The sequence below is a fragment of the Geotrypetes seraphini genome, chromosome 11 (genome assembly GCF_902459505.1).
Source record: "Geotrypetes seraphini chromosome 11, aGeoSer1.1, whole genome shotgun sequence".
Lineage (NCBI taxonomy): Eukaryota > Metazoa > Chordata > Amphibia > Gymnophiona > Dermophiidae > Geotrypetes > Geotrypetes seraphini.
The window spans coordinates 65,458,460-65,486,162 of NC_047094.1; the positions used below are offsets into that span (position 1 = coordinate 65,458,460).

General features: G+C 42.6%; 1 protein-coding gene across 2 annotated transcripts in view; it reads right to left on the reverse strand.

Annotated features, from left to right (window-relative positions):
* The window catches only part of RGS11 (regulator of G protein signaling 11), a 172,294-nt gene that overhangs the window by 124,688 nt on the left and 19,903 nt on the right, over positions 1 to 27,703 (reverse strand). For both annotated transcript variants that reach the window (XM_033962575.1, XM_033962574.1), the window contains exons 5-7: positions 16,258 to 16,309; positions 15,193 to 15,251; positions 1,882 to 1,958 (exon numbers count right to left, since the gene is read on the reverse strand). In XM_033962575.1, coding sequence (XP_033818466.1) covers positions 1,882 to 1,958; positions 15,193 to 15,251; positions 16,258 to 16,309 — 188 coding nt within the window. The remainder of the gene's footprint in view (positions 1 to 1,881; positions 1,959 to 15,192; positions 15,252 to 16,257; positions 16,310 to 27,703) is intronic.

Genomic DNA, 27,703 nt, shown 5'->3' on the forward strand with positions numbered 1-27,703 from the left:
ATAAAGCCCTCCTTTTGGACGTTTTTTTTTTATAATGGACATTTTCCCTGCTTCTACTTTCAACGTTTATGACCTTAGGCCAAAAGGGGAGTTAGACTTTTTTTTTAATTATTATGCCCCTCTTAGAATTTATGATTAGCATTTTATCAAATTTTTAATAAACTTGAAACTTGACATGCATGTTTAGCTTTAGACTTGTGTTTAAATTTGTGGGGAGAAGTGAGGAGTTGGGTGGGTGGTATGTGAGCTGTGGTTCAGGCGATTCTCTTTTGTTTAATGTCAGACTGTATATTACAATACAGTACCAATTCTTACATTTCGTCTGTATCTCAAAAGTTCAAGACACATTTCAATTATATAATTAAGCAATCCAAATATATGAGACATTTATAAAACTAGACTTTTCATTTCAATCTCAAATCATATTCCAAATTACAATGTTAAATATTTCTGACACAAATAAATATTAAGCTATGGCCTGAAAACAGCTAATCAAGTTGTTTTCTTAAATCAGAAGGCAGAACATTCCAAATCAGAAGTGATTGATAAGGAAAAGACAGAGTGCATAGTTTATACCCTAAACCATTTGCACTAGGACTAGTGCTTGGGGAAGGTCGATGGGAGAGGCTGCTTGTTGGAGTAGTGGGTGGTAGGGGGGCTTCAGGGGGGTATAGAGTTTGCTTTGTATTACTGATGCTGTATTCTTGGATTTCTGTGTGACTTATAACAAGAACCTCGATTGCTCATTCTGTTGTCTATCTTTAGGTTCTGTTTTCATTTTGCTTACTGTATTATAATTGTATTTGTTACTTGTTGCATGCAACTCAACAAAAATTGTTGAATCTTAAACCATTAGTACTAGGAACATTTTTTTATTCAAAAATTATGCAAACTTCTTTCTGCTTGAAACATCACAAAGGGCTCCTTTTACTAAACTGCGAAAGCGTTTTTAGCGCACACAGAATTTTAACACTTACTAAACCCGCGCTATGCAGCTAGAACTAACGCCAACTCAATGCTGGCGTTAGCGTCTAGCATGCGCTAAAACCGCTATCGCAGCTTTGTAAAAGGAGCCCAAAGTGTTTAATCAAATGTCAGTATCTGAATAAAATATATCTTAAGTTCTCTTTTTCACTGCCTGATAATAATAATAACTTTATTCTTTTATACCACCATAACCAAAAGTTCTAGGCGGTTTACACTAAAAAGACAATCAGCGAAATACAATAATACAATAAAAATACAGTTTCAATGTAAAACTCTCATTAAGTAATAAACTTATCGAACAAAGTGGTCTTAATTAATTTCCGAAAAGAGCAATATGTAACATTGCTTGTTCAATACATTTACCTAGCCAAGATTTCTGTCTACCAGCTTGAAATGCTAGGGTCCTATCTAAGAAGGTCTTATATCTACACCCATTGATTTTTGGATAAGCAAATAAGTAAAAATTTCTAGTTTCCATTGATAGTCTATACAACACAAAATGAGAAAAAAAGGTAAGTTGGAGACAATTCCGATATCAGCTTAAAGCAGATACAGGAAAATTTGAATAGTACTCTTGCCTCCAAAGGCAGCCAATGAAGTAAATGATAGTATGGGCTAATATGGTCATTCTTTTTTAAACCAAAAATCAGTCGGATAACCATATTCTAAATTATCCTTAATTTCCTTAGTATTTGGGGGGGGGGGCACTCCTAAATAGATGATGTTACAATAGTCTAAAATAGATCAAATTAATGCCTGCACGATATAGTGACCGCTTTAGCACATTTCTGTTTGTCTTAAGATATGTGTTTACTGTTCTCTGGCTTGACCTGGAAGATCCTGCACTCTAAAAATGCACTAAAAGTTTAATTATAAGCAAGCAAAAGCACTGACCTCAGTTGCTCTCGGGCCTGCATCACTACAAAATCCCATGTGTGATTTATCCTCTTATGGAGCTGATTGTAATAATCCTAAGCAATAAAACAAAGAAACACATTTACCTTCAATCAACAACAATTCAAAACATTTGATTCTTTCCACCAAAGCACTGAATTTCATCCTATTAATTTTTAATCAATTCCCAGTCTGTCAAGATCATTTGGAATTCTAACACTATCTTAGGGGGAGTGTGTGGCGCAGTGGTTAAAGCTACAGCCTCAGCACCCTGGGGTTGTGGGTTCAAACCCACGCTGCTCCTTGTGACCCTGGGCAAGTCACTTAATTCCCCCTTTGCCCCAGGTACATTAGGTAGATTGTGAGCCTGCCGGGACAGACAGGGAAAAATGCTTGAGTACCTGAATAAATTCATGTAAACCGTTCTGAACTCCCCTGGGAGAACGGTATAGAAAAATTGAATAAATAAATAAAAAAATTAAATAAAAAATTAAAAGGAGCTTTCAACTCCTACCATACTGAATATCTAACTATGGGACTTCTCTATCACTAAAGTGTGTTAAGTTTTAAGATGTTTTCATGCAGGATTTTCATGTACAGCAAGCCCAAAACAAACACTACATCAAGAATGGGTGTTCACAGTATTTAAAAACAAATTTTTGAAGATAACTTTATTGAACCACATAATAACAAAAACAGGAAAACAAACCTAGCATGAAGTTCAAGAACAAAGTGGTTCTCTAAATAATCATACAATATACACCTTATATAAGAATATAACAATAACCATACTGGCTCAGACCAATGGTTCATCTAGCCCAGTATTTTGTTTCCACAGTGGCCAATCCAGGAGACAAATGTATGTGGCAAAAGCCCAAATAGCAGCAACATTCCAAGATACCGATCCCAGGGCAAGCAATGGCTTCCCCCATGTCTGTCGCAATAGCAGATTATGAACTTTTCCTCCAGGAACTTGTCCCAAAATTTTTTTTAAACCCTTCTACACTGACTGCTGTTATCATATTCTCTGGCAAAGTATTCCAGAGCTTAACTATTCTCTGAGAGAAAAAATGTTTCCTCCTATTAGTTTTATAGTTTCCCTGTAACTTCATTGAGTGACCCTGGTCTTTGTAATTTTTGAGGGAGTGAAAAATCGATCCACTTGTATCCGTTCTACTCCACTCAGAATTTTGTAGACTTCTATCATATTTCCCCTCAACCGTCTCTTTTCCAAGCTGGCTAGTGTAATATAGCAAAAGAGTTGCTATCAGTGGTTCAAGGAAAATCTGGAAAACTTATAGAACTGAATTATATAAATGGTGCTGAAAAATCAGTGCCAACTAAAAAAATGTGCTAAGTGCTATTCTATGTATGGTGGTCAAAGTTAGGCACTGTTTATAGAATAGCACTTGGCTCTGGGAACTGCACCTAACTTTAGGCATGACTGTTTATACCAACGAAATCCTGGTGTAAATCCTTGCACCTAAATTAAGTGTGGATCCTCTTTATTCTATAACTTCACTCATAATTTTCAAGAATGCCCCTGATCTGCCCATGAACCTTCCATGCCCATACACCCTTTTTCAGTCTGTGCTTAAAATTTGCGCACAGATCTGGATGCATAACTATGTATGCATAACTTTTATCCTTTATCTCCATTGCTTTTTAATCTAGCTCTAGAACCATGACTAGAAAATCTCCTGATAATCTAGCTCTAGAACCATTACTAGAAAGTCTCCCGATATTCAAGGTTTCAAATATGGTGATGGAGAAATCAAGCTGTCTGCATACAAAGACATTCTACTATATGTCACTCCAAATTCTATATCACAACTTACGCAAATGATAAACCGATATGCAAAAGTATTAGGATACAAATTAAATACAACTAAGTCTGAAATTCTACACATAAATTGTATTGGTGATAAATATGACATAGACGCCTATGGCTTCATCTGGAATTCCAGTAAATTAAAGTATTTGGGCATTTGCATTGGACCGACTTTAAAAGAAATGGAATAATTAAACTCAAACCTTATTTTATCTAAAATAAAGGATTTGTCACACTGATGGTCTCCTCTTAACATGGGGTCGTTTAGCTACCATTAAAATGATGATTTTACCAAAGATAAATTATATCCTAGATATGATTTTTTTCCTTCTACACAAAAAAACGTATCATACCATAGAGCAGGCTTTAAGTAAATTTCTCTGGAATAGCCATCAACCTCGAATTGCATTACAAAAACTAAAGAATGATAAATCATCAGGAGGAGTTAATTTTCCAGATTTCTTTAATTATCATCAAGCCTTCTTAATGAGGCAAGGATCACTTTGGCTGCTAAATCAAGATTTAAAGGACCCTCCAGCATGGTTAAATCTAGAAAAAAGTAAGTTTGGTTCTGCTAACCTAGCCCTTAATATATCAATCTCTGCACAGCCGAACACTGACATTATACATAGATCCACGGCAAATACCTTCAAACACTTTGATAACTTGATGAAGAATAAATGGTCTGGATCTTTTTCTAGAGTATCTGTATGGCATAATAAAAAGATAACAATGCAAGATGCTACTTTAGATCGGGAACGGTGGCAAAAATATGGAATACGGACGCTTAGTGATCTGATTAAAAATCAACAGTTGCTGACTTTTGAAGAACTACAATATGCATATGGCCTCTTGCCTAAATCAACATGACATGTGGCTTCAATTACAACACAGTATAAATGTGAACTACCCAGATCCAACTAAATTGAAATCCACACCTGATATTCTTTTACAATCTAAATTGATTAATGCTCAAAAAGGTGCAGCAATACTAAAACAGACCACTTCTACTTCTATATCACAATTGATGAGTTCATGGCATTCTGAGCTGGAATTTGAGGCAGATGATGATGTCTGACAAAAGGTATGGATCCGAATATTTAAATCTATACAATCCGCAGCGGTATAACAGTCAACATACTTCCTTTTGCATAGATCTCATTGGACCCCAAAAGATTAGCTTAACTCTCAAAGGACACATCTGATCTTTGTTGGTCTTGTAAAAAAGCTGTAGGAACATTATCTCAGATGATATTTCACTGCTGTCATCTCACTGTATATTGGAATAACGTTTGGAACACATTCTCATCCATCTTGAATATAAAAGCTCCTTTACATCTTAAGATCATTCATTTTATTGGGTCATCGTGGTCTTCCACAACCTATGACTGAATATGCTTGTCTGCTCAACATTTTACTATTTTTGGCTATTAAAAATATTTTATACAGCTGGAAAGACTTTTCTACAATGGAATATGTTGTATGGTGGAATACATTTGTATCACCACCAAATATGAGAGTGTTAAAGCTGAAAACACAATTCTACCAGTACATTTCTCAAAGTATGGGACCCTGTTCAGTCTTATTGTAGTAAAGACCATTGATGTATTAAGGCTATTGTCTGTGTCATCCCTTCAAAATTTGACTTGGCTGATTGTTGTTGCATGGTGCTTACTGAGAATCAACCTCCCCCCCCCTCTTTTTTTTTCTTCTTCTTTTTTTTTCTTTCTTTTTTTTCTACTATACCTGCCGATATATTTTTATGCTAACATTTTAAGCTGGTTTTATGCTACGTGTTTGACATGTTTTGACTAGTTGTAACATTTTAAAAAAAAAACCCACTCTTATTAACACAGATTTTAATGTAGCATGTCTGTAACATGTCTTGCTTCCATTTCTGTACTTACAGTTTTTGTTATGTTTGGATTTATATCATATCTATGGTATAATGTTATATTATTTCACTGTTATGACTTAAAATTTCAATTAAAAAATGAGTCTTTAAAAAAAAAAAAAATTACAAAGACTCGATGAAGTTACAGGGAAATACTTTTAAAACCAATAGGAGGAAATTTTATATCACTCAGAAAATAGTTAAGCTCTGGAACGTGTTGCCAGAGGTTGTGGTAAGAGCGGATAGCGTAGCTGATTTTAAGAAGGGTTTGGACAATTTCCTGGAGGAAAAGTCTATAGTCGGTTATCGAGAAGGACATGGGGGAAGCCACTGCTTGCCCTGGATTGCTAGCATGGAATATTGCTTGGGTTTTGGCCAAGTACTAGGGGCCTGGATTGGCCACCGTGAGAATGGGCTTCTGGGCTTGATGGACCATTGGTGCGACCCAGTACGGCTTTTCTTATATTTTTATCCATTTTCATGTAGTGTGGCCTTGTTTATGAGAATATCATGTGAAAGGCTGAAATGCTTTACTGAAATTAAGATGTCATTTCCTCCCCAGATCTACTGTCAGAGAAAAATGGTCTAGCTTGGCATGCTCTGATCTTGACAAATATATATTGGTTGTTACTTAGCCCATTGTTAGCTATCTGTTTGCAAACAAATTGAATGAAGTGCTCCAGTATCTTATAAAATATGTCTATCATCATGCAAGATCAATTAGCTTACAATCTTTAATATTCCAAATAGAGTCCATCAGTCATCATTAGGATATTCTGTAGATCAATTATAATTCAATTTCAATAAATCAAAGAATGCCTGCTTACACATTTCTTAGTCTCCTGGCTCATGACATGAATTTAGCACAAATTTATCCCTAGATTCATGGAAAGTTGTAACATGGCTTTTTGGTTGTAATGATATACCATAGAATAGGAGCATATGTTTCATTTACAAATTTAGTGGAGGCAAAATATGTACCTTTATAAAACTGCCTCCACATCAGCTCCTGCACAAAGCAACACCTGTTCCAAGGCAGGAGAAATGGTGCATGTAAGCGCCAGGAAGAACTAGTGCTTGCTTATTTTATAAAGATACATGTAGGCACAGAAATAGGTCAGAAAATCACTCAGATTATTAACTACTCCTGGATTTTGCTAGAAGAATGTTATGCTCCTCTATTTAGCCTTTAGGGCAGGGGTGTCAAAGTCCCTCCTCAAGGGCTGCGATCCAGTCGGGTTTTCAGGATTTCCCCAATGAATATGCATGAGATCTATTTGCATGCACTGTTTTCATTGTATTCTAATAGATCTCATGCATATTCATTGGGGAAATCCTGAAAATCAGACTGGATCGTGGCCCTCGAGGAGGGACTTTGACACCCCTGCCTTAGGAGCTTATGTGCTGTCTGTACCACAAGAACTAGCACATTACTTCCATTCAAAAGTACACAAGTTAAGATATGCCAGCAAAGGTTTGGAGTACTTTGATTTTCAAATATTACACTCTTTAAACCAGGATTGTAGAGCTGACTTAACCTGGAATGACTTTAATACTCCAGAATGGGAAAATTTTGATAAGCTGTTTAATAAGTATGTAAAATCATACTGCCCAACAATATTGACTGCAGCCCCATTACAATTCAAAAACAACGTATTTAATTGGATAACATCATTACCGCAGAAAGGAGTGTTTCCCCAAGATTTGGGTCATATTTTGTTTACCCCTATAATCAAGAATCCAAAGGAATCTATTACGCTGGTTAGTAACTACAGACCAAATGTGGTTGTTCCTTTCCTGATCAAACTGATGGAAGGATTGGTGTATATTGAACTAAATAATTATTTAGATCAATTCTCAGTCTTGCATCCTACTCAATCAGGGTTCCACTCACTCTAGCACAGAGACAGAACTAGCATCCTTACTGGACTACTTACATCAACTGTTCAGTTTAGGAATGAGTGTTCTGATCTTACAATTTGATTTATATTTAAGTCTGTTTTATTGAATTTTTAAAACATACCTATGTACAGAACAAAAGCTAAACAATAAGCAATGCACACACTTCCCCCCCAGAACCCACCCCCCTCCTCCCCCCATCCCCCCTCCCCTCCCAAAGAAGAACAGTCACAGCAATAAACAACCAGTCAATGTCAGTATCAGTCCAGGAAACGCGTCCGCACTGAGGGTGACATAGTAGAACAAAAAGGCCTCCAACATTGAAGAAATAAGACACCCCGCTTAGAGTGAAGATCAGAAATTGCCTGACGCTCATAGCCCGCCAAGTACATCATCTGTGTCCGCCAGTGAGAAACTGTCGGTGTTTGAGGGGACAACCAACATTGCAATATAGTTTTTATACCTATAAAGATGGCTCGGCGTACAAAGGCAGACATGCCCGGTCGAACCGGTACTAGAGAAAACTTTAAGGTAAAAAGAAAAGTAACTGTGGGAGTCCATGAGCAGTTCCAAAGAGACCGAGTCAGCAGACCAATGCGCCTCCAGTAGGCCCTTATACCAGGGCATAGCCAAAACATGTGTCCAAGAGTAGCCCTAGGAGCACGGCACTTGGGACAGCACGCAGAGGAACTAAGACGTGCTCTATAGGCGCGCACAGGAGCAAAGTAGGCTCGCACCAAAAATTTGTAATATCGTTCCCTCTCCGCCGCAGCAACCGAAACAGTGGATCCCAATTGAAAACTCCGTTTTAACATAGTTGCGGTCACTGAAACTTGTAGATCTAGAGTCCACGAACGTGCTAAGGCAGCATAGTCCAGCTCCCCGGCCAGTTTTTGAAGAAAGCGATGGTGTGATCGAAGCGAGATGGGCTCCTGAGTAGTTAAGCCAAAAGATTCAGATAGCTTGTCCTGCACATCTTCAGTTAACGCTTGTTTAGGAAGAGACTGTACATAATGTAAAAGTTGACCATAACTTAACCAATCTTTGTTGGATACTAGGTGGGAGTCCATCAGCCATTGGAAATGTTGTAATGTACCATCCGGTTTCAAAATTTGAGACAGATAAAACACCCCATTCCGCCTCCACGAGGAGGAGGCGCCCCAACTTAAACCTGGAGAGAAATCCCCATTACCCATAACGGGCAGACACGGCGTACAATTTGATTTAAGTAGCGCATTAGATCTTGTCGATCACAAAATTTTGTTAAGATGTCTCGATGCAATTGGCATATCGGGAAATGTTATGAACTGGTTTAGAGGATTCTTGGAATATCATACATATCAAGTTTGTTTCAAATAACAATATTCAGTTCAATGGAAAAATTCAAGTGGGGTTCCACAAGATTCCCCACTTTCCCTACCTTGTTTAACCTTTATCTAACTTCTTTGGGAACCAAATTATCATCTTTTGGAATTAAACTTTACAGTTATGCAGACGACATAACAATTGCAGAGTCGATTTCCAACTTTTCAGTAGAAACTCTACAATTGTTATCCTCTATTCTGTGCAATCATGGATGAAAGATTTTAAGTTAAAACTTAATCCTGAGAAAGCAAAATTCTTTCTTGCTTCACCATCTAACAAGCTTAAAGAGGATTCATTGAAACTACTATTCATTGAAACTTTCACTTATTAAAATCTTAGTGATCCACTTGGACCAAGATCTATCATTAGAGGTCCAAATTAATTCTTTAGTTAAAAAATGTTATTTCCTGTTATGGAAGCTTCAGATAATCAGACCCTATTTCAGGCTTTTGGTTCAATCCTTAGTCTTAAGCACTTTAGACTATTGCAATCTGATTTATTTAGCTTCAAGCAAGAAAAACATCAAAATTCAATCATATATTGGACTATTATCGGCATTTGCATTGGCTGCAGATTGAGGCGAGAACATTGTTTAAGTTTGGTTGCACTTGTTACAAGACATTGCATGGTCTGGTTCTGACTTACATTATTGATCACTTTAAGTTTGTTGATAGAATCCCTAATCAAGACCTCAGTACTGCGGGAACTGGAACGGAGTCTTCCAGTTTTAACCCTGGGCCGATCATTCATGTGTGACTAGCACCGACTGACTACCTAAATGAGCCCACCCTGTACATCATCAAGTCATGGGAGCCCGAGATTCCCGTGTCGATGGACGCAATATAACACGGGGCTGGTAGAGCCCTCGTGTTGCCCATCGGCTTTGGGGTGGGGGGGGGGGTTAAGGGGAAATGATGAAGCCAGGTAGGGATTGGGCGACGGGCCTGTCAGCATAAAATTTTTAGATGATTGGTTGCGGCGAGGGGGGCGAGGAATTAAAGATGGGACCCTGGAGGACTCGGCTCCTTCTGAGGTCCTCCAGGGCGGCGTTATTGCTCTTCGGCGCGTCGGTGGTTTGGCCTGCTAAGAGGGTGGCAGCATGGCTGCGCGAGCGGACAGTGTGTTGGAGGACAAGGCGGAGATCTCATTGCGGGCAAGAGAGTCGCTGTTAGAGGATCCAGAAGAGCAGGTGGGTGGAGGCAGCGTTGGTGGAAGTGGTAGGCCTGAGCGGTGATCAAAAGCTGAGGCACTGTCTTGTGTTCTTGGGGATAGAGCTTGATTTTGAAGCGATGGTGACGCACTTGCCGGGAGCCAAGGTCCAACAATTGTTGGCCCTTATCGAGTGTGTGTTGTCCTCGCACAAAACTACTTTGCAGACGGCCCAGTCCCTGTTGGGTTCCCTCAATTTTGCATTCAGGGTCTTGCCTATGGGTCGAGCTTTTTCCCGCTGATTGGCTGCGGCCATGGCAGGGGTGCGGGATAAGAGGCATGTTTTACGGCTCTCAGCGGGTGTCAGGGCAGACCTCAGAATGTGGATGTGTTTTTTGCGCGGTTTTAATGGCACTTTACCTATGTGGGCTCCGGCAGTGTCCAATGGAGATCTGGAATTGTTTTTGGACGCGGCGGGGGGAGTTGGTTTTGGCCTCTATTGTAGAGGTGAGTGGTGCGCCACGTGATGGCCTGCTGAGTGGGTGCAGCAGGGGGTTACCCGGAACATCACGTTCTTGGAATTGTTCCCGTTGGTGGTCGCATGCGAGCTTTGGCCTGAGGTTCTCAGGGATAGGCATGTGGTTTTCTGGTGCGATAATTTGGGGGTGGTTGAGGGTGTGGTCTTGCGCTGCTTGTGTCCCCGTGATGAGGGCGTTGGTCTTGCGCTGCTTGTGTCTCAATCTGTTTATCAGAGCACGGCATGTCCCAGGGATTAAGAATGACATTGCTGATGCATTATCTCATTTTAATTTTCTGCAGTTTCAACGTCTGGCGTCGGAGGCAGCAGAGGTCGGTTCGGTTATGCCGGAGCATTTGTGACACCTGGCCGTGAAGGAGTTTGGGAGCTTCTCCGCCTATCAATAGCTCCCACCATGTGGACACATTACTCAATGGGATTTCGAGAGGTGGCGTCCTTTCTGTCAAGTAGGGGTTGGTCCCCAGGGGATGTGGCCGAATCCTTCCTTGAGGATTTCGTGCTGGACTCGTTTAGAGCTCGGTTCTCCGGGGTGTGGTGAGGGGACGCCTGGCTGGGTTCACCTTTTTCTGTCATGCCTTAGGCTGAGCATGCCCTACGTCTAGTTTTGTGATGCAGCGCATGCTGTGTGCGATGGGAAGGGTGGCACCAAGGGTGCCGGACGCTAGATTGCCGATTCACACGAGTTGCTGGTGCGATTATTGACAGTGTTACTGGAGGTAGCTAGTTCGCCTTTCAAGGCCTGTTTGTTCCGGGAGGCCTTCTCCCTTGCCTTCTTTGGAGCGCTGCAGGTGGGGGAGCTATTGATGAGCGCTTTGGTCAGAGGCAGGGGGTTACTGGTGCATCATGTGAGTGTCAGTGGGCAAGCAGTTCACATATGTGTGATCAGTTCTAAGACTGATCAAGCTGAGCGAGGGCAGCGGCTTGTTCTCCGTAGTGTGGAAGGTTGCCCAGTGGCCTGCCTGGGTGACTATTTGGAGATCCAGGGCGGAGTTTCCCCTGTTCTGTTTGTGCATGCTGATGGGGCTCCTTTGTCTCGATTTCAGTTCTTGGCTGTGCTGCGGATGGCATTGACGAGATGTGGTGAGGAGCCTGGTCGGTATGGTACTCACTCCTTTAGAATTGGTGCTATGATGAGCGCCAGCGAGGCTGACATGTCAGAGGCTGGCATTCGGCAGCTGGGGCGTTGGGTGTCAGGTGCCTTCCGGAGTTATATTCGGCTGGGCAATGATTGCCCAGCAGCGGGAGATTAGGTCAGTGAGAAGGGGCTTGGGATGTCAGCTGGGTTGGTGAGATGGGGGTCTGTTCTGTCCTGGTGATTTTGTTGTTTTGTTTTGCAGATGACAGATGGAGAGGTTATTCAGTCTGGATTGTTGGGCATTCCTTTATTCACTGGGCTGGTGAAAGAGCTGTGGTTCGCCCTGGGGGATGCCATCTCGAGCTCGGACACCGTGGAGGGCGTGTGTCCTGGTGGGGTCAACACGGTATGCGGTGGCATCATCTTTTACTTTTGTTGGTGGACCTGCGCTCTCGCCCTCTCCAGCCTGATGTCCTCCTGATTCATTTGGGGAATAATGATGTGGACGCTGTGATGGGGAGACAGCTTGTCAACTGGATCAAAAACGACCTGCAGGTGGTTTTTGAATGGTTTCCTTGGACTCGTGTAGTAAGGTCGGATGTTATTCCCCGGCCCCAGTGTCTGATGTCTCGCCGTTGGATCTGGGGGCTGGCGAAGTTCAACCGACAGGTGGGGAAGTGGGTGGTGTCTCTCGGGGGCAGACAGATTATGCACGATTGGGTAGATGTGTCTTGTGCAGGTCTTTATCACCGGTATTATGTTTATGCGGCTAAATTTTACCCAACGAGATGACTACAGAGTGTTTATTTGGGAAAAGGTAAAGGGGAAGATTATGAAAGAAGTGGGTTAGAGTATTTAGGCTGACAGCAGGGCCTATCCAGATCCCGCTGTTATTGTTCAATTTTATTGAAAAGTGAATATCAAAAATTTTGGGGGTATAAAGTGTATAATAAGAATTCACAGTGCTTTTTGAAATGAAAAGAAATCAAAAAATGCTTATAAGCAATTCCACAAACTGTTTCTAAAATAGCTAGCAATAGCTTACAATTTATAATAATGAATCTAGAGCAGCGAGTCCAGAAAATATCGGGGAAAAACTCTGAAAAAGTTGAGATTTGTTAAGAACATCACAGCAGTAAATGATCTCTGCTGGTTTACATTTTTTTGGGAGATGTAGCCGTTTCTGCTCCTGAGGAAGTAAGCAAAACGGAGCTCTATCGAGCAGTAACAACACTCCTGCATGATTCAGATAAGTCTTTTTCACTGCTCTAGAAAATTGTAAGCTATTAACAGCTTTTTGAGAAACAGTTTGTGGAATTGCTTATTGGGCAGTCTGAATGGACCGTGCAGGTCTTTATCTGCTGTCATCTACTATGTATGGAAGTGCTTATCCTACTACCATTACTATTAATTATTTCTATACTGCTGCTAGATCATGCAGTATTGTACAGAGTCACAAAGAAGACAGTCCCTGCTCGAAAGGGCTTACAGTCTAAACAGACAAGACAAACAGGATGTCAAAGATACAGTTAAGGGGAATGGTTAATCTGCTGGCTAGGTTGGTGGATAGAAAAGCAGACAAACGCTGGCCTATCTTCAATACTACACACTTCTGCCTCCAAGATTGTTTCATTGGCTCTGCTAGTATTGATCCTAGATTCTTTAGCTCTGTGTAATGGTTTCACTTCATTCATACACTGTCTACTTAAGACACTGTACTAATATGTACATGTAAGCTGCTTTGAATTCCGGGCCAGGCCAGGGGTATCAGATACCCTAGGTCAGGGTTGTCCAACATCGGTCCTCGAGGGCCGCAGTTCAGTCAGGATTTTAGGATTTCCCCAATGAATATGCAAGAGATCTATTTGCATGCACTTCTTCTATTGAAACAAATAGATCTTGTGCATATTCATTGGGGAAATCCTGAAAACCCAACCTGATGAGGGCTGAGGTTGGACATCCCTGACCTAGGTGAAACTTCAGTGGTGCTTCCCTCCCCCACTGTGGAAACCACCACTCCCCAAGACATTCCCCGGCAGGGAGAGTCCTAAAGGATCTGCCCAATCAGAATCTTAGGCCACTCCGAATGCATTCCAGAATTCACTGGCAAAGAAGCCTAAGATTTTGGTTGGCCAGATGCCTAAGGCCCCTCCTATGGGAGGGGCCTTAAGCGCCTGGGCCAATCAGAACCATAGGTTCCTCCCTGGTGCATGCCACAATACACCGGGAAGAGGAATGCTCACCATTCTGTGGAGGCAGGCCTGCCGGCCAGAAGAAATAAGCATCCCTCCAGCCAGCCAACGGAAATATGTACTGGTGGGGTCCAGGTGGGCTTGAGGGGTTGGGGGGTTCATGCCTGTGGGGGGTTCTGGCAGGAGGGAGGGGGCATCTCTCCCACCAATGATCTTAGGGGAGTAGTGGGTTTCCAGCAGGAGGAACTGGGCAAGCCTCCTGCCAGGGGATGTCTCGAGGGGAGGGGGTGGCAGGAGGGACAGAGCATCCTTCCTGCTGGGGGATGTCTCAGGAGGATGTCTCAGGGGAGGGGGGTGGCAAGAGAAATTGGGCACTCCTCCGGCTGTAGACATTCAGGGTTGGGGGGGCAACTTCGTGGGTTCTGGCAGAAGGGACTGGGCATCCCTCCTGATGATAGTCTTCGTGGGGGGATGGGTTCCCTGCCGCACCTGCTAAACTGATCACGGCAGGGATATTCTCTTGCTGTGATCAGATCAGCGGCTGCATCTATTTGAAATATAGACCAGCATTTTGCTGGCCCACATTTCAGGTGTCTATCACGGCCCTAAGGAGACATCTATGGCCACCTAAGCTTGCCTAAGGCCACTCTTGAGCAAAACCATGCCCATGCCTAGTCTTGGGCGAACTTAGGTGGCCCTACATGCCTCTCTCTAGGCTTGTGAAAATGCCTACAATGTAGGTGACCCTCCTCGGGGGGGGGGGAGGTTAAACTTGCATCCCGATTGGCTGGTTAGACAGCAGTAGGACACCTACAATCGGGACACCAGTTATAGAATTTGCCCCTAGAAAATGAATTAAATAAATAAGTGTGGAATAACTTGTTTCATGGCTCCACATCATTCTCTTCCTGGTTGGGCTGAGAACTTTTCAGTGGCCCCTCGTGGTCTAGTGATTTTCCACTTTATTCATTCTGTATTTTTCCGACAGAACGAAAAAAAATGGAGAATCACTAGACTAAGTGTACAGCCCTCGATGGAGACTGCCCCAGCTTTGTTGGTTGGGCTGAGAACTTTTCAGTGGCCCCTCCTAGCTCTAGAATTTTGGTGCTATCGATCTGGGGATGGCTATGTGTTCTAGCTCCGGAATGTTGTTGCTTTTGACCTGGTGGTGGCTCTGTGTTTTAGCTATGGAGTTTTGGTACTTTCGCAACCATGGTAACTCAGCATTGTAACAGTGATATTTTGATGCTTTCAATCTGGTGATGGTTCAGCATTCTGGCTCTGGTATTTTGATGCTATTGTTCATTTAATGAATCGGTGTTCTAGCTGTGGGCTGTGATACTGAAGGACAGCACACATTCTTCATACCTTTTCATGATCAATCAGGTCTCCTTGCTTTTGAATATTCTTCTTTGCCAAATAAATTGCTGAAAAAGACAAAGCTAGTTTTAATAATGAGGAGGACAAGAAAGTGCAGGAGATGCTTCAGGGCTGTCTGAGGACTAAATAACTCTTAAAAGTTGAACAGAACAGGATCAAATTTGGCAAGGGGAAAACCTGTTGAAAAGCTACATCATGTTTCTAACTTATGCAGCCAATATTTACATAAACTAGACCAATTTTGAAAAGAAAAATATGCAAACACAGCATGTGTAATGTATGTGTATTTTTGGTGAGGTGATTTTCTAAAGGAAAGCTTTCCCTTTAAAAATCATCCCACCGGCATGCACTCTCTTTGAAAATCATGCTGTCAAAAATACACACATATATTTTCATGGGCTATTTAATACAACCAAAATTTTCTCGAAAATGTATGGGCATACTACAGAACATTGAAAAGAATATACGCAAGTTCAAATCCCGCCCCAATTCTGCCACCGGGAACACCTCTGCTCATCATAGGTAAATGTATGTGCAAAATGGCATTATCCACATACTTTTACCTGCATATAACTCCCCCCCCCTTACTAAATCATGGTAAAAGTTTCTACCGTGTCCTAGAGCGCTAAATGTTCCGATGCTCACAGAATTCCTATAAACGTTTGAGCAGCGTCAGAGCATTTAGTGCTTTGGGCCACAGTAGAGACCTCAACCACTGCTTAGTAAAAAAGGGCCATAGTTTGGGCTATTTTATAACAAGTGTGTCTTCACATAAACCACAATTTTTCTGTGTGTGTAAAAGGTTTAAAATTTTTACTTTATAAATCTTTCGTACACTTTATGTTACATTCGAAATGTTGTGCATCAATGCAAAAAGCAGTTTAAAACTTAAATAAACCAGAACAGGAAATAAAATGAAATAAAAAGGCAACCATTCTATTCCAAGTCATATCTGTGCAAAATGACGAAATCTGGTTCCCAGGACTCGTCTCCAAAAACATATCTAAATTTTAAGACATAAAATAAGAATAAATCTGCCTGGCTTGTATTTACCATAATCCAGCTCTGAGGCCGGCCACTTGTTTGTAGTCCAGAAATAAGGAGTCTGTAAGAGACAGAAGGAGGTAGAATCAGTGCAGATGTTCAGAAACAGAAGAAACAAGACCCTTGGGTTATGCAGACTGTTGAGATTCCAAAGCAGCATTTATTACATATGTGGAACAATTGGTTTACTTATATATTTCACAACAATACACTCCAAATTTGCCAAAAATCCTACTATAGAAATAACACAAAAAGGCAACCTAGTCACATCAAGGTTTGTGTGGGGGACGCTCAGGACGCCAAAATTGGCTCGCAACTTACAAACCAAAATTAGATAAATATAATATGTTATATATAATATAGGGTGGTCTCAGTGTGAACCATCAGTGATACCCTATATTATATATAACATATTATATTTATCTAATTTTGGTTTGTAAGTTGCGAGCCAATTTTGGCGTCCTGAGCGTCCCCCACACAAACCTTGATGTGACTAGGTTGCCTTTTTGTGTTATTACTTATATATTTAACAGATTCGTGACCCGCTTTTCCATGGAATTCAAAACAGCTACCATAAATAAATAATTAAATAATAGCATATAAAATGAAAAATGTTTAAAAACATTAACAATAAGAGGATGCCACAAGCCATTACTTAAATAAATTAATAACCCAATTAAAAATTGTAAATAAGAGCCATAAAAACAATCTGAACAGCATATTTCATCTTCTTGAGAATTCTAAAATCTAATTTTATTCAACTTTCCAATTACATGCGCTACAAGGATGAATCAAAAATTAAAGGCAATTGCTAAATTAAGCGATAACCGGAAAACAGCTAATGAAATGCAGTTTATGTACTCGTACATTGCCTGTTGGATAGTTCATCCACACCACAGTGCAGCGGTCGGTCTTTAGTCGTGTAGCAGACATGAGGTCAGAAACATGGATGCGCCATTGCAAAACTGCACCATGGAAGAATAACATGTAGTAGTTCGCTTTCTTTTGGCAGAGGGAGTGAAACCTGTGGAAATTCACCATGAAATATTGACTCAGTATGGACATAGCCCCTTGAATCAACGAAAGATTTATGAGTGAGTGGAAAGGTTTAAAGCTGGAAGAACAGGTGTAACTGATGAAGGTCATTCTGGTCACCCATCAACATCGCGCATCCATGAGCACAGTGACAGGGTGGATGCCTTAATTAGAGAAGACCGATTGATAACGGTGTCTCAGTTGGCCGCAAATTAGGATATCAGCCATGGATCTGCATTTGCCATAATGCATGATGATTTGGAATACAGAAAGTCTGCATACGATGGGTTCCCAACTGATCTGCACAAGCAACAGCGTGTGGAGGTTGCATCCCAGTTCTTGAGACATAGAAACATGATGGCAGATAAAGGCCAAATGGCCCATCTAGTCCGCCCATCCGCAGAAATCCATTATCTCTTTCTCTCTCCGAGAGATCCCACATGCCTATCATAAGAACATAAGAACATAAGCAGTGCCTCTGCCGGGTCAGACCATAGGTCCATCCTGCCCAGCAGTCCGCTCCTGCGGCGGCCCAAACAGATCACGACCTGTCTGAATCATCTGAAGGGGCTCCCCTGCCACCTTGGCCTCCCAATTTGGTCCTGCCTTCCCATCGAAGTCCCAGCCCTCCGGTCCTGCACATGCACGACCTGGTTGGTTTATACTCATTACCTGACAAACTTTCTACTTTTGTTACATCCCAGCTCCTCCCTCAGTATCCCATGATCCCTTTATCCCTCAGGAATCCGTCCAATCCCTGTTTGAATCCTTGGACCGTACCCTGCCTGATCACTTCCTCCGGTAGCGCATTCCAAGTGTCCATGACCCTCTGGGTGAAAAAGAACTTCCTTGCATTTGTTCTGAACCTATCTCCCTTCAGTTTCTCAGAATGACCCCTTGTATTTGCTGTCCCCTTCAGTCTGAAGAATCTGTCCCTATCCACCCTCTCTATGCCCCTCATGATCTTGAAGGTCTCTATCATATCTCCCCTGAGCCTCCTTTTTTCCAGAGAGAAGAGTCCCAGCCTATCCAGCCTCTCGGCGTATGAGCAGTGTTCCAGCCCTTTTACCATTTTCGTTGCTCTCCTTTGGACTCTCTCGAGTACCGCCATGTCCTTCTTGAGGTGCGGCGACCAGTACTGAACGCAGTATTCCAGATGCGGACGCACCATCGCTCGATACAATGGCATGATGACTTCCCGTGTTCTGGTTGTTATGCCCTTTTTTATGATGCCCAGCATCCTGTTGGCTTTTTTCGAGGCTGCTGCGCACTGTGCAGATGGCTTCAGTGATGCATCCACCAGCACACCCAAGTCTCTCTCGAGTCTGCTGTCTCCCATCAATACCCCCCCCAATTTATAGCTGAACAACGGGTTCTTTTTCCCTATATGCATGACCTTGCATTTGTCCACGTTGAAGCGCATTTGCCATTTGTTTGCCCAGTCTTCCAGCTTGTCCAGGTCTCTTTGTAGGTCCTCACACTCCTCCCTGGTCCTAACTCTGCCGCACAGTTTGGTATCGTCTGCGAATTTTATAACCTCACACTTTGCCTCCTTTTCCAGGTCATTGATGAATATGTTAAAGAGTAACGGCCCCAGCACCGATCCCTGTGGCACACCGCTCGTGACTCCCCGCCAGTCAGAGTATTGACCCTTTACTCCAACCCTCTGCAGTCTACCCGACAACCAGTGCTTGATCCATCTGTGCACATCCCCTCCCACCCCGTGGTTCCAAAGCTTCTTAAGTAGCCTTTCATGTGGCACCTTGTCGAAAGCCTTCTGAAAGTCGAGGTAAATGATGTCTATGGGCTCCCCTTTGTCCATCTGACTGCTTATTCCCTCAAAGAAGTACAGCAGGTTCGTTAGGCACGACCTCCCCTTACAGAATCCGTGTTGGCTTGTTCTCAGTAGGCCATTCCTCTCAATGTGCTCGCAAATGCCATCCTTGATCATAGCTTCCACCATCTTCCCTATAATTGAAGTCAGGCTCACCGGCCTGTAGTTCCCGGGGTCACCCCTCGATCCCTTCTTGAAGATGGGTGTGACATTTGCCAATTTCCAGTCCTCTGGTACCTCACCCGTTTTCAAGGATAGGTTGCAAACATGTTGGATTGCGCCCGCTATTTCCTGTCTTAGTTCCTTCAGAACCCTTGGGTGGATCCCGTCCGGGCCCGGTGATTTGCCGCATTTTAACCTGTCTATCTGTTTGAGGACATCCTCCTTACTTACCTCTATGTGTTCTAATTTCTCAGCCTGTTCCCCACTCATGAGGTCCTCTGAGTCCGGTATATTAGAAGTGTCTTCGCTCGTGAAAACCGACGAGAAGAACGTGTTCAACCTCTCAGCTACCTCTTTATCCTCCTTAATCACTCCCTTCCTGTCCCCATCGTCCAACGGCCCCACCTCCTCTCTCGCTGGTCGCTTCCCCTTAACGTAACTGAAGAATGCCTTGAAGTTTTTCGCCTCCCTGGCCAGCCCCTCTTCGTATTTCCCTTTTGCTTTTTTAACCTCCCGGTGGCATTCCTTTTGGCATTTCCTGTGCGCCTGACGGTTTTCCTCTGTTGGGTCCTTTTTCCAACTCTGGAAAGATACTTTTTTGTCTTTTATCGCCCTCTTTACTTCTATTGACATCCAAACCGGGTCCTTTGATCGCTTGTTCTTGCAGCCTTTCCTGAAACTGGGGACGTACATTCTTTGCGCTTCCTGCAGGGTGTCCCTGAATAGGGTCCAGGCGCTTCCCACAGTCTCCATCCTAAAGATGTTTCTGAGCTTCCTCCCCACCATTTCCCTCATAGCAACATAGTTCCCTTTCTTGAAGTTCAGCGCAGTTGTTGCGGTCCTCCTAACAATGGGTGTCCCTCTTTCTAATGTGAATCTGATCGTGTTGTGATCACTGTTTCCTAGCGGTCCTCCCACTTCTACCCCTCTTGCAGGCCCCCCTAAACCGTTTAGGATGAGGTCAAGAGTAGTACCCCCTCGCGTCGGTTCTTTGACTAGTTGCTCCATGAAGCAGTCCTTCACAGCTTCTACAAATCCTGTCTCCCTCGTGCAGTTGGAGTGACCCGTACTCCAGTCTATCCCTGGGTAGTTGAAGTCCCCCATCACTGTTACACTTCCAGTCCTGCACTCCTGTTTCAGTTCCGCTTCCAAGTCGTGTCCGACTTCCTCTGGTGTACCAGGTGGTCGATAGTAAAGCCCCAGTTTTATGCCCGCACCCTTGTTTCCCGGTAATTTGACCCATAGCGATTCCAGCCCCTCTGCCTTTGTTGCCATATCCATCCCGATCGAGTGGATAGAGTCCTTTATATATAGTGCTATGCCTCCCCCCTTTTTGTGGGTCCTGTCCCTCCTGTAGAGCTTGTACCCCGGCAGCGCTACATCCCATTGATTTTCCTCTGTCCACCAGGTTTCTACAATCCCAATTATATCCAGGTCCTCCTCTTTGGCCATGACTTCTAGTTCACCCATCTTGGCCGTGAGGCTTCTTGCATTTGCGTATAAGCCCCGCAGGTCCCGTCGTTTTTCTTCCACCTTTGTATTTACCTGGGCCACTTGCCCTTGGATTTCTGGCAATTTTCCCGCTCTCTGTGTTTCTGCTTTGCCCTCAGCCTTTACCCTCTTGGCTTCCTGCTTCCCCACATTCCTGCCACCCCACATCTCCGCTTTTCCTCTGGGATTCCTAGCCCTACCTTCCCCCTCCTGGGCTATCATCCCTTGAGCCTCTGTTTGATCCCCTTCGCCCTGTGGTACCTCTATATTACCCTCGGCTTTCGCCCTCATGCCACCCAGCCCCGTGTCCCTGTGCCCCTTAGTCTTCTCCCAGCAAGCTCCTTTTACCTGTTGTTTCCCTCGCTGTCTAATTTTGAGATCTTCCGGTCCCTCTGTTTCCTCCCTGCAGTCAGCCCGTTCAGCATCTGTTCTGGATACTGTTTTCCGAAGCGTCAACATCAGATCAGCTGTCGGCTTTCCCCCTCTCCTCAGTTTAAAGCCCTCTCGATCTCCTTCCTCACATTGGCTGCCAGTAGTCTGGTTCCCGCTGTGCTCAGGTGCAGGCCGTCCCGCCGGTAGAGCTTGTTCTTTCTCCAGAAGGACGTCCAGTTCCTCACAAAGCGGAAGCCCTCCTCCTGGCACCATCTCCTCAACCATGCATTCACAGCTTGGATGTCTGACTGCCTCTTTGCATCTGCTCTCGGTACAGGCAGGATCTCCGAGAATGCTATCCTCCGTGTGCTCCGCTTCAGCTTTCGTCCCAGGACCCTGAACTGGTCAGTCAGTGCGTCCATGCTGAAGTTCCTCCGGCTCACATCGTTTGTTCCGACGTGGATTATTACCGCAGTCTCCTCTGACTCTGCTCCGTCTAGGATCCTCTCAATCCTATCAGTGATGTCTCGTGTCTTGGCCCCTGGGAGACAAGTCACTAGCCGGTCCTCCCTTCCTCCAGCTACGTGACTGTCTACCTCTCTCAAGATCGAGTCTCCCACCACAATAGCAGACTTCCCTTTCCTCAGCCACCTCCTCTGTCTCAGGTCCGTGTCCTCGGTGTAGTGTGGTGTCTATCCCAGGCCCTTTTGAATTCAGACAGTATGAAGAAGATCCAAGTACTCTGGAGAGAATTGTCACTGGCGACGAGACATGGGTGCATCACTGCAACCAGCAGAGCAAAAGACAAAGCATGATGAAGTAAAGGAAGCGGTGATCAGGAGCAGCCGAAATCCTTTTTCTTTGCAGGAATGCAGAAGTTAGTTGAACGATACGACAAATGTATCGTCTTGCACGGGGACTATGTGGAAACTGATAGAAAGAAACATAGAAACATAGAAAGATGACGGCAGAAAAGGGCCAAGGCCCATCAAGTCTGCCCACTCTATAGACCCTCCCCTTAAGATTAGCCAATGTTTTGCCCTGACCCACGTAGTGATCCCACATGGGCGTCCCATTTATTCTTAAAATTTGGCACGCTGCTGGCCTCGATTACCTGTACTGGAAGCTTGTTCCATTGATCAATCACTCGCTCCGTGAAGAAATACTTCTATTAAAGCCTTAAAAATGTATTTTGCCTTTACTTTTTTATTTATTTGTATACACTAACCTCCTAATTCTATAATTTTGTGCACCGTTTTTCATGCATAGTGTGCAAAATTCCATGAATGGTTATAGAATGTTGTCAGCTTTGTATGTAACTTAGGGCCCCTTTTACAAAGCTGCAGTACTAAGTCCTAGCATAGAAAATGTGACGTAGCCCATAGGAATTGAATGGGTTGTGTCACATTTGTTGCGTGGGAATCACTACTGCAACTCTGTAAACGGGGCCCTTAGTTATTAACTCCATCTTTTACTAAAACTGGCAGTGTTAAAATATTGTTGAAAGGGTCATGCCTTTACATGGTGCTTAAAAGCTGACAGATTAAATTCAAACCATGTGGATATGGTTCAATCAATGATCTGGAACAATGTCAAAAACATATGGGCTCCTTTTACTAAGCTGCGATAGCGTTTTTAGCGCACGCAGGATTTTAGCGCGCGCTAAACCTGCGCCACGCTGGCGTTCAGGTCTAGCGCGTGCTAAAACCGCTATCGCACCTTAGTAAAAGGAGCCCATAGAATTTCACTTCTGCACTTAATGAAATAAGATAACACTTTTTTCAGCCACAGTGGCAAAATAACGCTCGGAATTTAGGAAGCTGGTTGGTTGAGCAGAGAACTTTTCAGAACCCCTTCGTATACCCCACAAAACAGGAAGAAAGCATGAAAAGTCACAAGGCCGTGCTCATTAGAGATGCATGACTGCAGCGGAGAGCAATACAAAGGAGAGCTTCCCCAGGTGAAGATAAATCATGGCTAAGACCTTTCATTTTAGATGTGCAAACAAATATTCCAGGTCAAAATCATTATTAACATTTAGGGGGGTAGATGCATCATTAAGATGGGTTATTTTATCATAAGTCGTGCTATTTTAGCCCAGGTCTGATTATATAAAATGGGACCCTGTGCTACTTGTAATATAGCATGGCTCATGGTAAAACAACCTGTTTTAATAGTAGTTTTCCGCTGATGAGCCAAATAAGTTGGCGAAACAAGGTCGCCTGATGGGAGGTCTGAAGTGATGTGACAGCATTGGAGCTTGAGAAGTCCCGTTCAGTTAAGTTCTTTCAAACATGCACCTGAGTGACGGTTCTCATTTCTTAACAAGATATCCGGGGCGGTACTTGGAGAGACGGAACATAAATCCAATTTAAAACTCAAGAAACTCAATGCCCCTCTGGCGGAACACTGTATACAAATGTCGCATAAGTTTGAAGATCTCAGATGCTTTTGTATAGACAAAGAGATGTCAAATGTCAGAGGTGGCGATAGAAAAAGAAGACTGCTCCATCATGAGATACGTTGGATACACAGATTAGATAGTATTAAACCTAGGGGATTGAATATGTTGATTGATTGGAGTTCTTTTTTCTAATTTTTTCTATTTTTTCCATTTCTTTTCAATGTCTTAATATGTGATTGGTTTTCCAATCAGAATAATATATAATGGGACGCATGCGCAATGTGAGAGAGTTGTTCTCTAATACTTTTGTAAAGCTTATTTAAGCGCATGCGTCGGCGTTTGCAAGTTGCCAGCGCCATTTAGATTCTTAATAGAATGTAGCTGCACAGTGAGTATTTTCCTCTACAGTTTTTCACGATTATCTTTCTGTTTATGATTTATAACAAATGTTTTTTAATTTATTGTAGCAATACTATAGACCCCTGATGAAGCCATAATAAGGTGAAACGGGTCCCCGTTGGGCAACAAGTATTGTTACCACCAAGTGACCGGCGCTTGAATAATTTCAAGATAAGTGCTGGTTTTTGTTATTGTGTCATTTTGATTGATTTGCACTAAGCACTTTACAAGCAGAGAATTTTCGCACCTAACTATTTAATATTTATTCATAATTTATATATCATTCTGTGCTCAATGAAAGATACCATTTCCTGCCAAATACTGGGTAGATATCTTTGATGATTCACCGGTGCAGGCATCTGAGAGCATAGTTAAGAAACAGCAGATAATTATTTATACAAGTCATATGTTTCAATAGGTCTTGTGACCAGTTAGACTTGTTTCCATTGTGGTATATTTCAGTGTTCGACAAGTCGATGAAGCCATCCGCGCAATGTGCGGTGGTGGCGAAAAGGGCGAACAGAATGCTAGGAATGATTAAGAAGGGGATCACGAACAGATCGGAGAAGGTTATCATGCTGCTGTACTGGGCCATGGTGCGCCCTCACCTGGCGTACTGCGTCCAGCACTGGTCACCGTACATGAAGAAGGACATGGTACTACTCAAAAGGATCCAGAGAAGAGCAACTAAAACGGTTAAGGGGTTGGAGGAGTTGCCACAGTGAGAGATTAGAGAAGCTGGGCCTCTTCTCCCTTGAAAAGAGGAGACTGAGAGGAGACATGATCGAAACATTCAAGATAATGAAGGAAATAGACTTAGTAGATAAAGACAGGTTGTTCACCCTCTCCAAGGTAGAGAGAACGAGAGGGCAGTCTCTAAAATTAAAAGGGGATAGATTCCGTACAAATGTAAGGAGGTTCTTCTTCACCCAGAGAGTGGTAGAGAACTGGAATGCTCTTCTAGAATCTGTTATAGGAGAAAACACCCTCCAAGGATTCAAGACAAGATTGGACATGTTCCTGCTGAACCGGAACGAATGTAGGTAGGGCTGGTCTCGGTTAGGGCACTGGTCTTTGACCTGGGGGCCACTGCATGAGCAGACTGCTGGGCGCGATGGACTACTGGTCTGACCCAGCAGTGGCAATTCTTATGTTCTTAACCTGAGGTTTTTTCATGAAGGAGTTTCTTTATACCTATGATAGTTGAAGTGTGCCTTTGAAGTACATGCTGCTACATTAATTTGAGGCTTTTTTCTCCCTCTTAAGTTTTGCTGAGACCGGGTTTGAAGTGGGGTGCTCCTCAGTGGCCACGATTGAACAACTATATAATAATATCCAATTCCATCAGCATGAGCGAAACATAGACAATGTGTGGCCCAAGTCTCTAATAAGAGACACACTTTCTCAAGCTAAATATCTTTTTGGATATGGATTATCGTGAAAGTCTTTTTTTAAATGTGTGTTTCATGAGTATTTAACTAAACAATATTTGAAGTCTAAGAAGAGTTAGGTGAATCACAGGCAGAGTTGCTTCTTGTGAAACTAATAACCACTGAAGTTTCTGAAGATTATATCCTGCACTGTAGCTGCACTGTTTGTAAAGGTGGAGCTGTGCTGTTCATAACCATGAATGGGTTATAGAATGCTGTCAGCTTTGTATGTAACATAGGGCCCCTTTTACAAAGATGCACTTTATAGAAAACCTGTGTCAAGAAATACTTTTCAACACTTTTCTAGTTTCCACCCTTATATGTTGAAGTTTAAACTCCCTATCAGCCAATTTTTACAGTTGAGACATATGCTCTACTAAAATGGATTTTGAAGCACATGCTGCAGATTTGAAAGATCGATTTAAAGCGTGGGGCTACCCCAAGAAATCTATACGGGAAGCATATTTAAGGGTACACTATGCAAATAGAGATCTGCTCTTGGAAGAATCTCAGTTTGAGAGCTCTACTAGACTGGTTTGTGTGCTCTCTTTTTCAAATAACATTGGAGATTTTGTATGTATTTTGAAGAGACATTGGCACATAATTCAGTTATATCCCTGCTTTCAGGAGTTCCCTATGATAGCTTATTCTAGAGCTAGGATGGTAGGTGAATCTTTGGATCACCTTAAATGTGGTGAAATTAAAATAAAAAGAGACGAGGGCCTTTGTTCCCAATTCCCATGGGATTTGTACTGTCAATGGTGTGGCCATGCATTACAAGGTGCTGCTTAGAGGGATTCTCAAACTGTCAGGATTGTTAAAAGTTGGGTTAACACTGACTAACAGCACTTGGGTAGTGTATATTATAGTATGCCCTTGTAATTTGGTATATGGAGGGTGGACTAGTTGCCCTATAAAGATTTGCCTTAATGAGAATAAGTCCCGTATCTTGGGGGAAGTGTTTCAAGCCCCGCTGGTATCTCATTGGCAGCAGGCAAAACATGAAATAAAGGATCTGAGCTGGCGTGTGATTGATGTAGTACAACCGGGTCAGGAGGGTGGGAATTTTGAGAAGATTCTAAATTTCATGGAACAGTTTGGGATTTTTTCTTTAAATACAGTGGCCCCCTTTGGATTAAATCAGGAAATTGAATGGTATTCTTTAATCTAAAGGGATCTTCTAGATTAGGTATGAGAGGGATGATGACATCATTGGATAGAAAGGAAGTTATAAGAGGTGGGTGTAGCTGCATGTGCGGAACTTGGGGCATTCAGTTGGTTTGGCATTTGAGGTGAGAATGTTAATAGTTAGGCTAGCTTTTGGAGCATGTTTGTAGGTTAAGTTTTGGCTGAACTATGTTCTGTTGCGGTTACAGGGAGAGTCCTTGATAAAGCCTTTGTCATCTGGCGAAACATGTCGGATTTACTCCCCTGGGCCGACAGACAGAATGTGTTTAAGCTGACTGATTAAAGATAAGTGATTAAGCTCTTTTTTCACCTTTATAAAAGTATAATGAGGTGTTTGGGGCAAGTATTTATACTAAAAATATTTAAATATTCATCGATTTTTACTATGGGCTCCTTTTATGAAGCGGCGTTAGCGCGCACGACTTTTAATCACGCGCTAACCCCTGTGCTAGCCGAAAAACTACCTGCTCAAGAGGAGGCGGTAGCGGCTAGCGTGGCCGGCGGTTTAGCGCATGCTATTACGCGAGTTAAACCGCTAATGCGGCTTCGTAAAAGGAGCCCTATATTTAAAATAAGTAAAACTAAGATTAAAATTGACACTAAAAATAGTTTTTTTCAAAACTCATGAAGAAGTTGGTGTATAACTCTCTTGGCAATGAGAGGATAGCTGAGCCTAGAGTGACACCTCTGAAGTTTTAACTAAACTTTCTGATGTGTTCTAAATGTAATAAGAATGGTTTGATGAATGTAATGTAATGTAATTTATTTCTTATATACCGCTACATCCGTTAGGTTCTAAGCGGTTTGAAGAAAATATACATTAAGATTATAAATGAGAAGTAAGAAGGTACTTAAAAAATTCCCTTACTGTCCCGAAGGCTGTTTTCTATAATCTGTTTTTCAAGGATTGGGGTAAGTTTCCTGAGAATAATCTATACATTTTATGAAGATCTCAGGATAAAAATATTTTGATTGTGCCTTTTGGATTTTAGTGCATAAACTGAGCACATGCACAAAGGTTTACAGCTGAAGCAGCACCTTTTTTCCCTCTTTTCTGTAGTTCTCTTCATATTTGAAATTGTAAAGAATGTAAACTGCTTTGACCTTTCATATTGAAAAGTGGTTTATAAAGTGTCAATA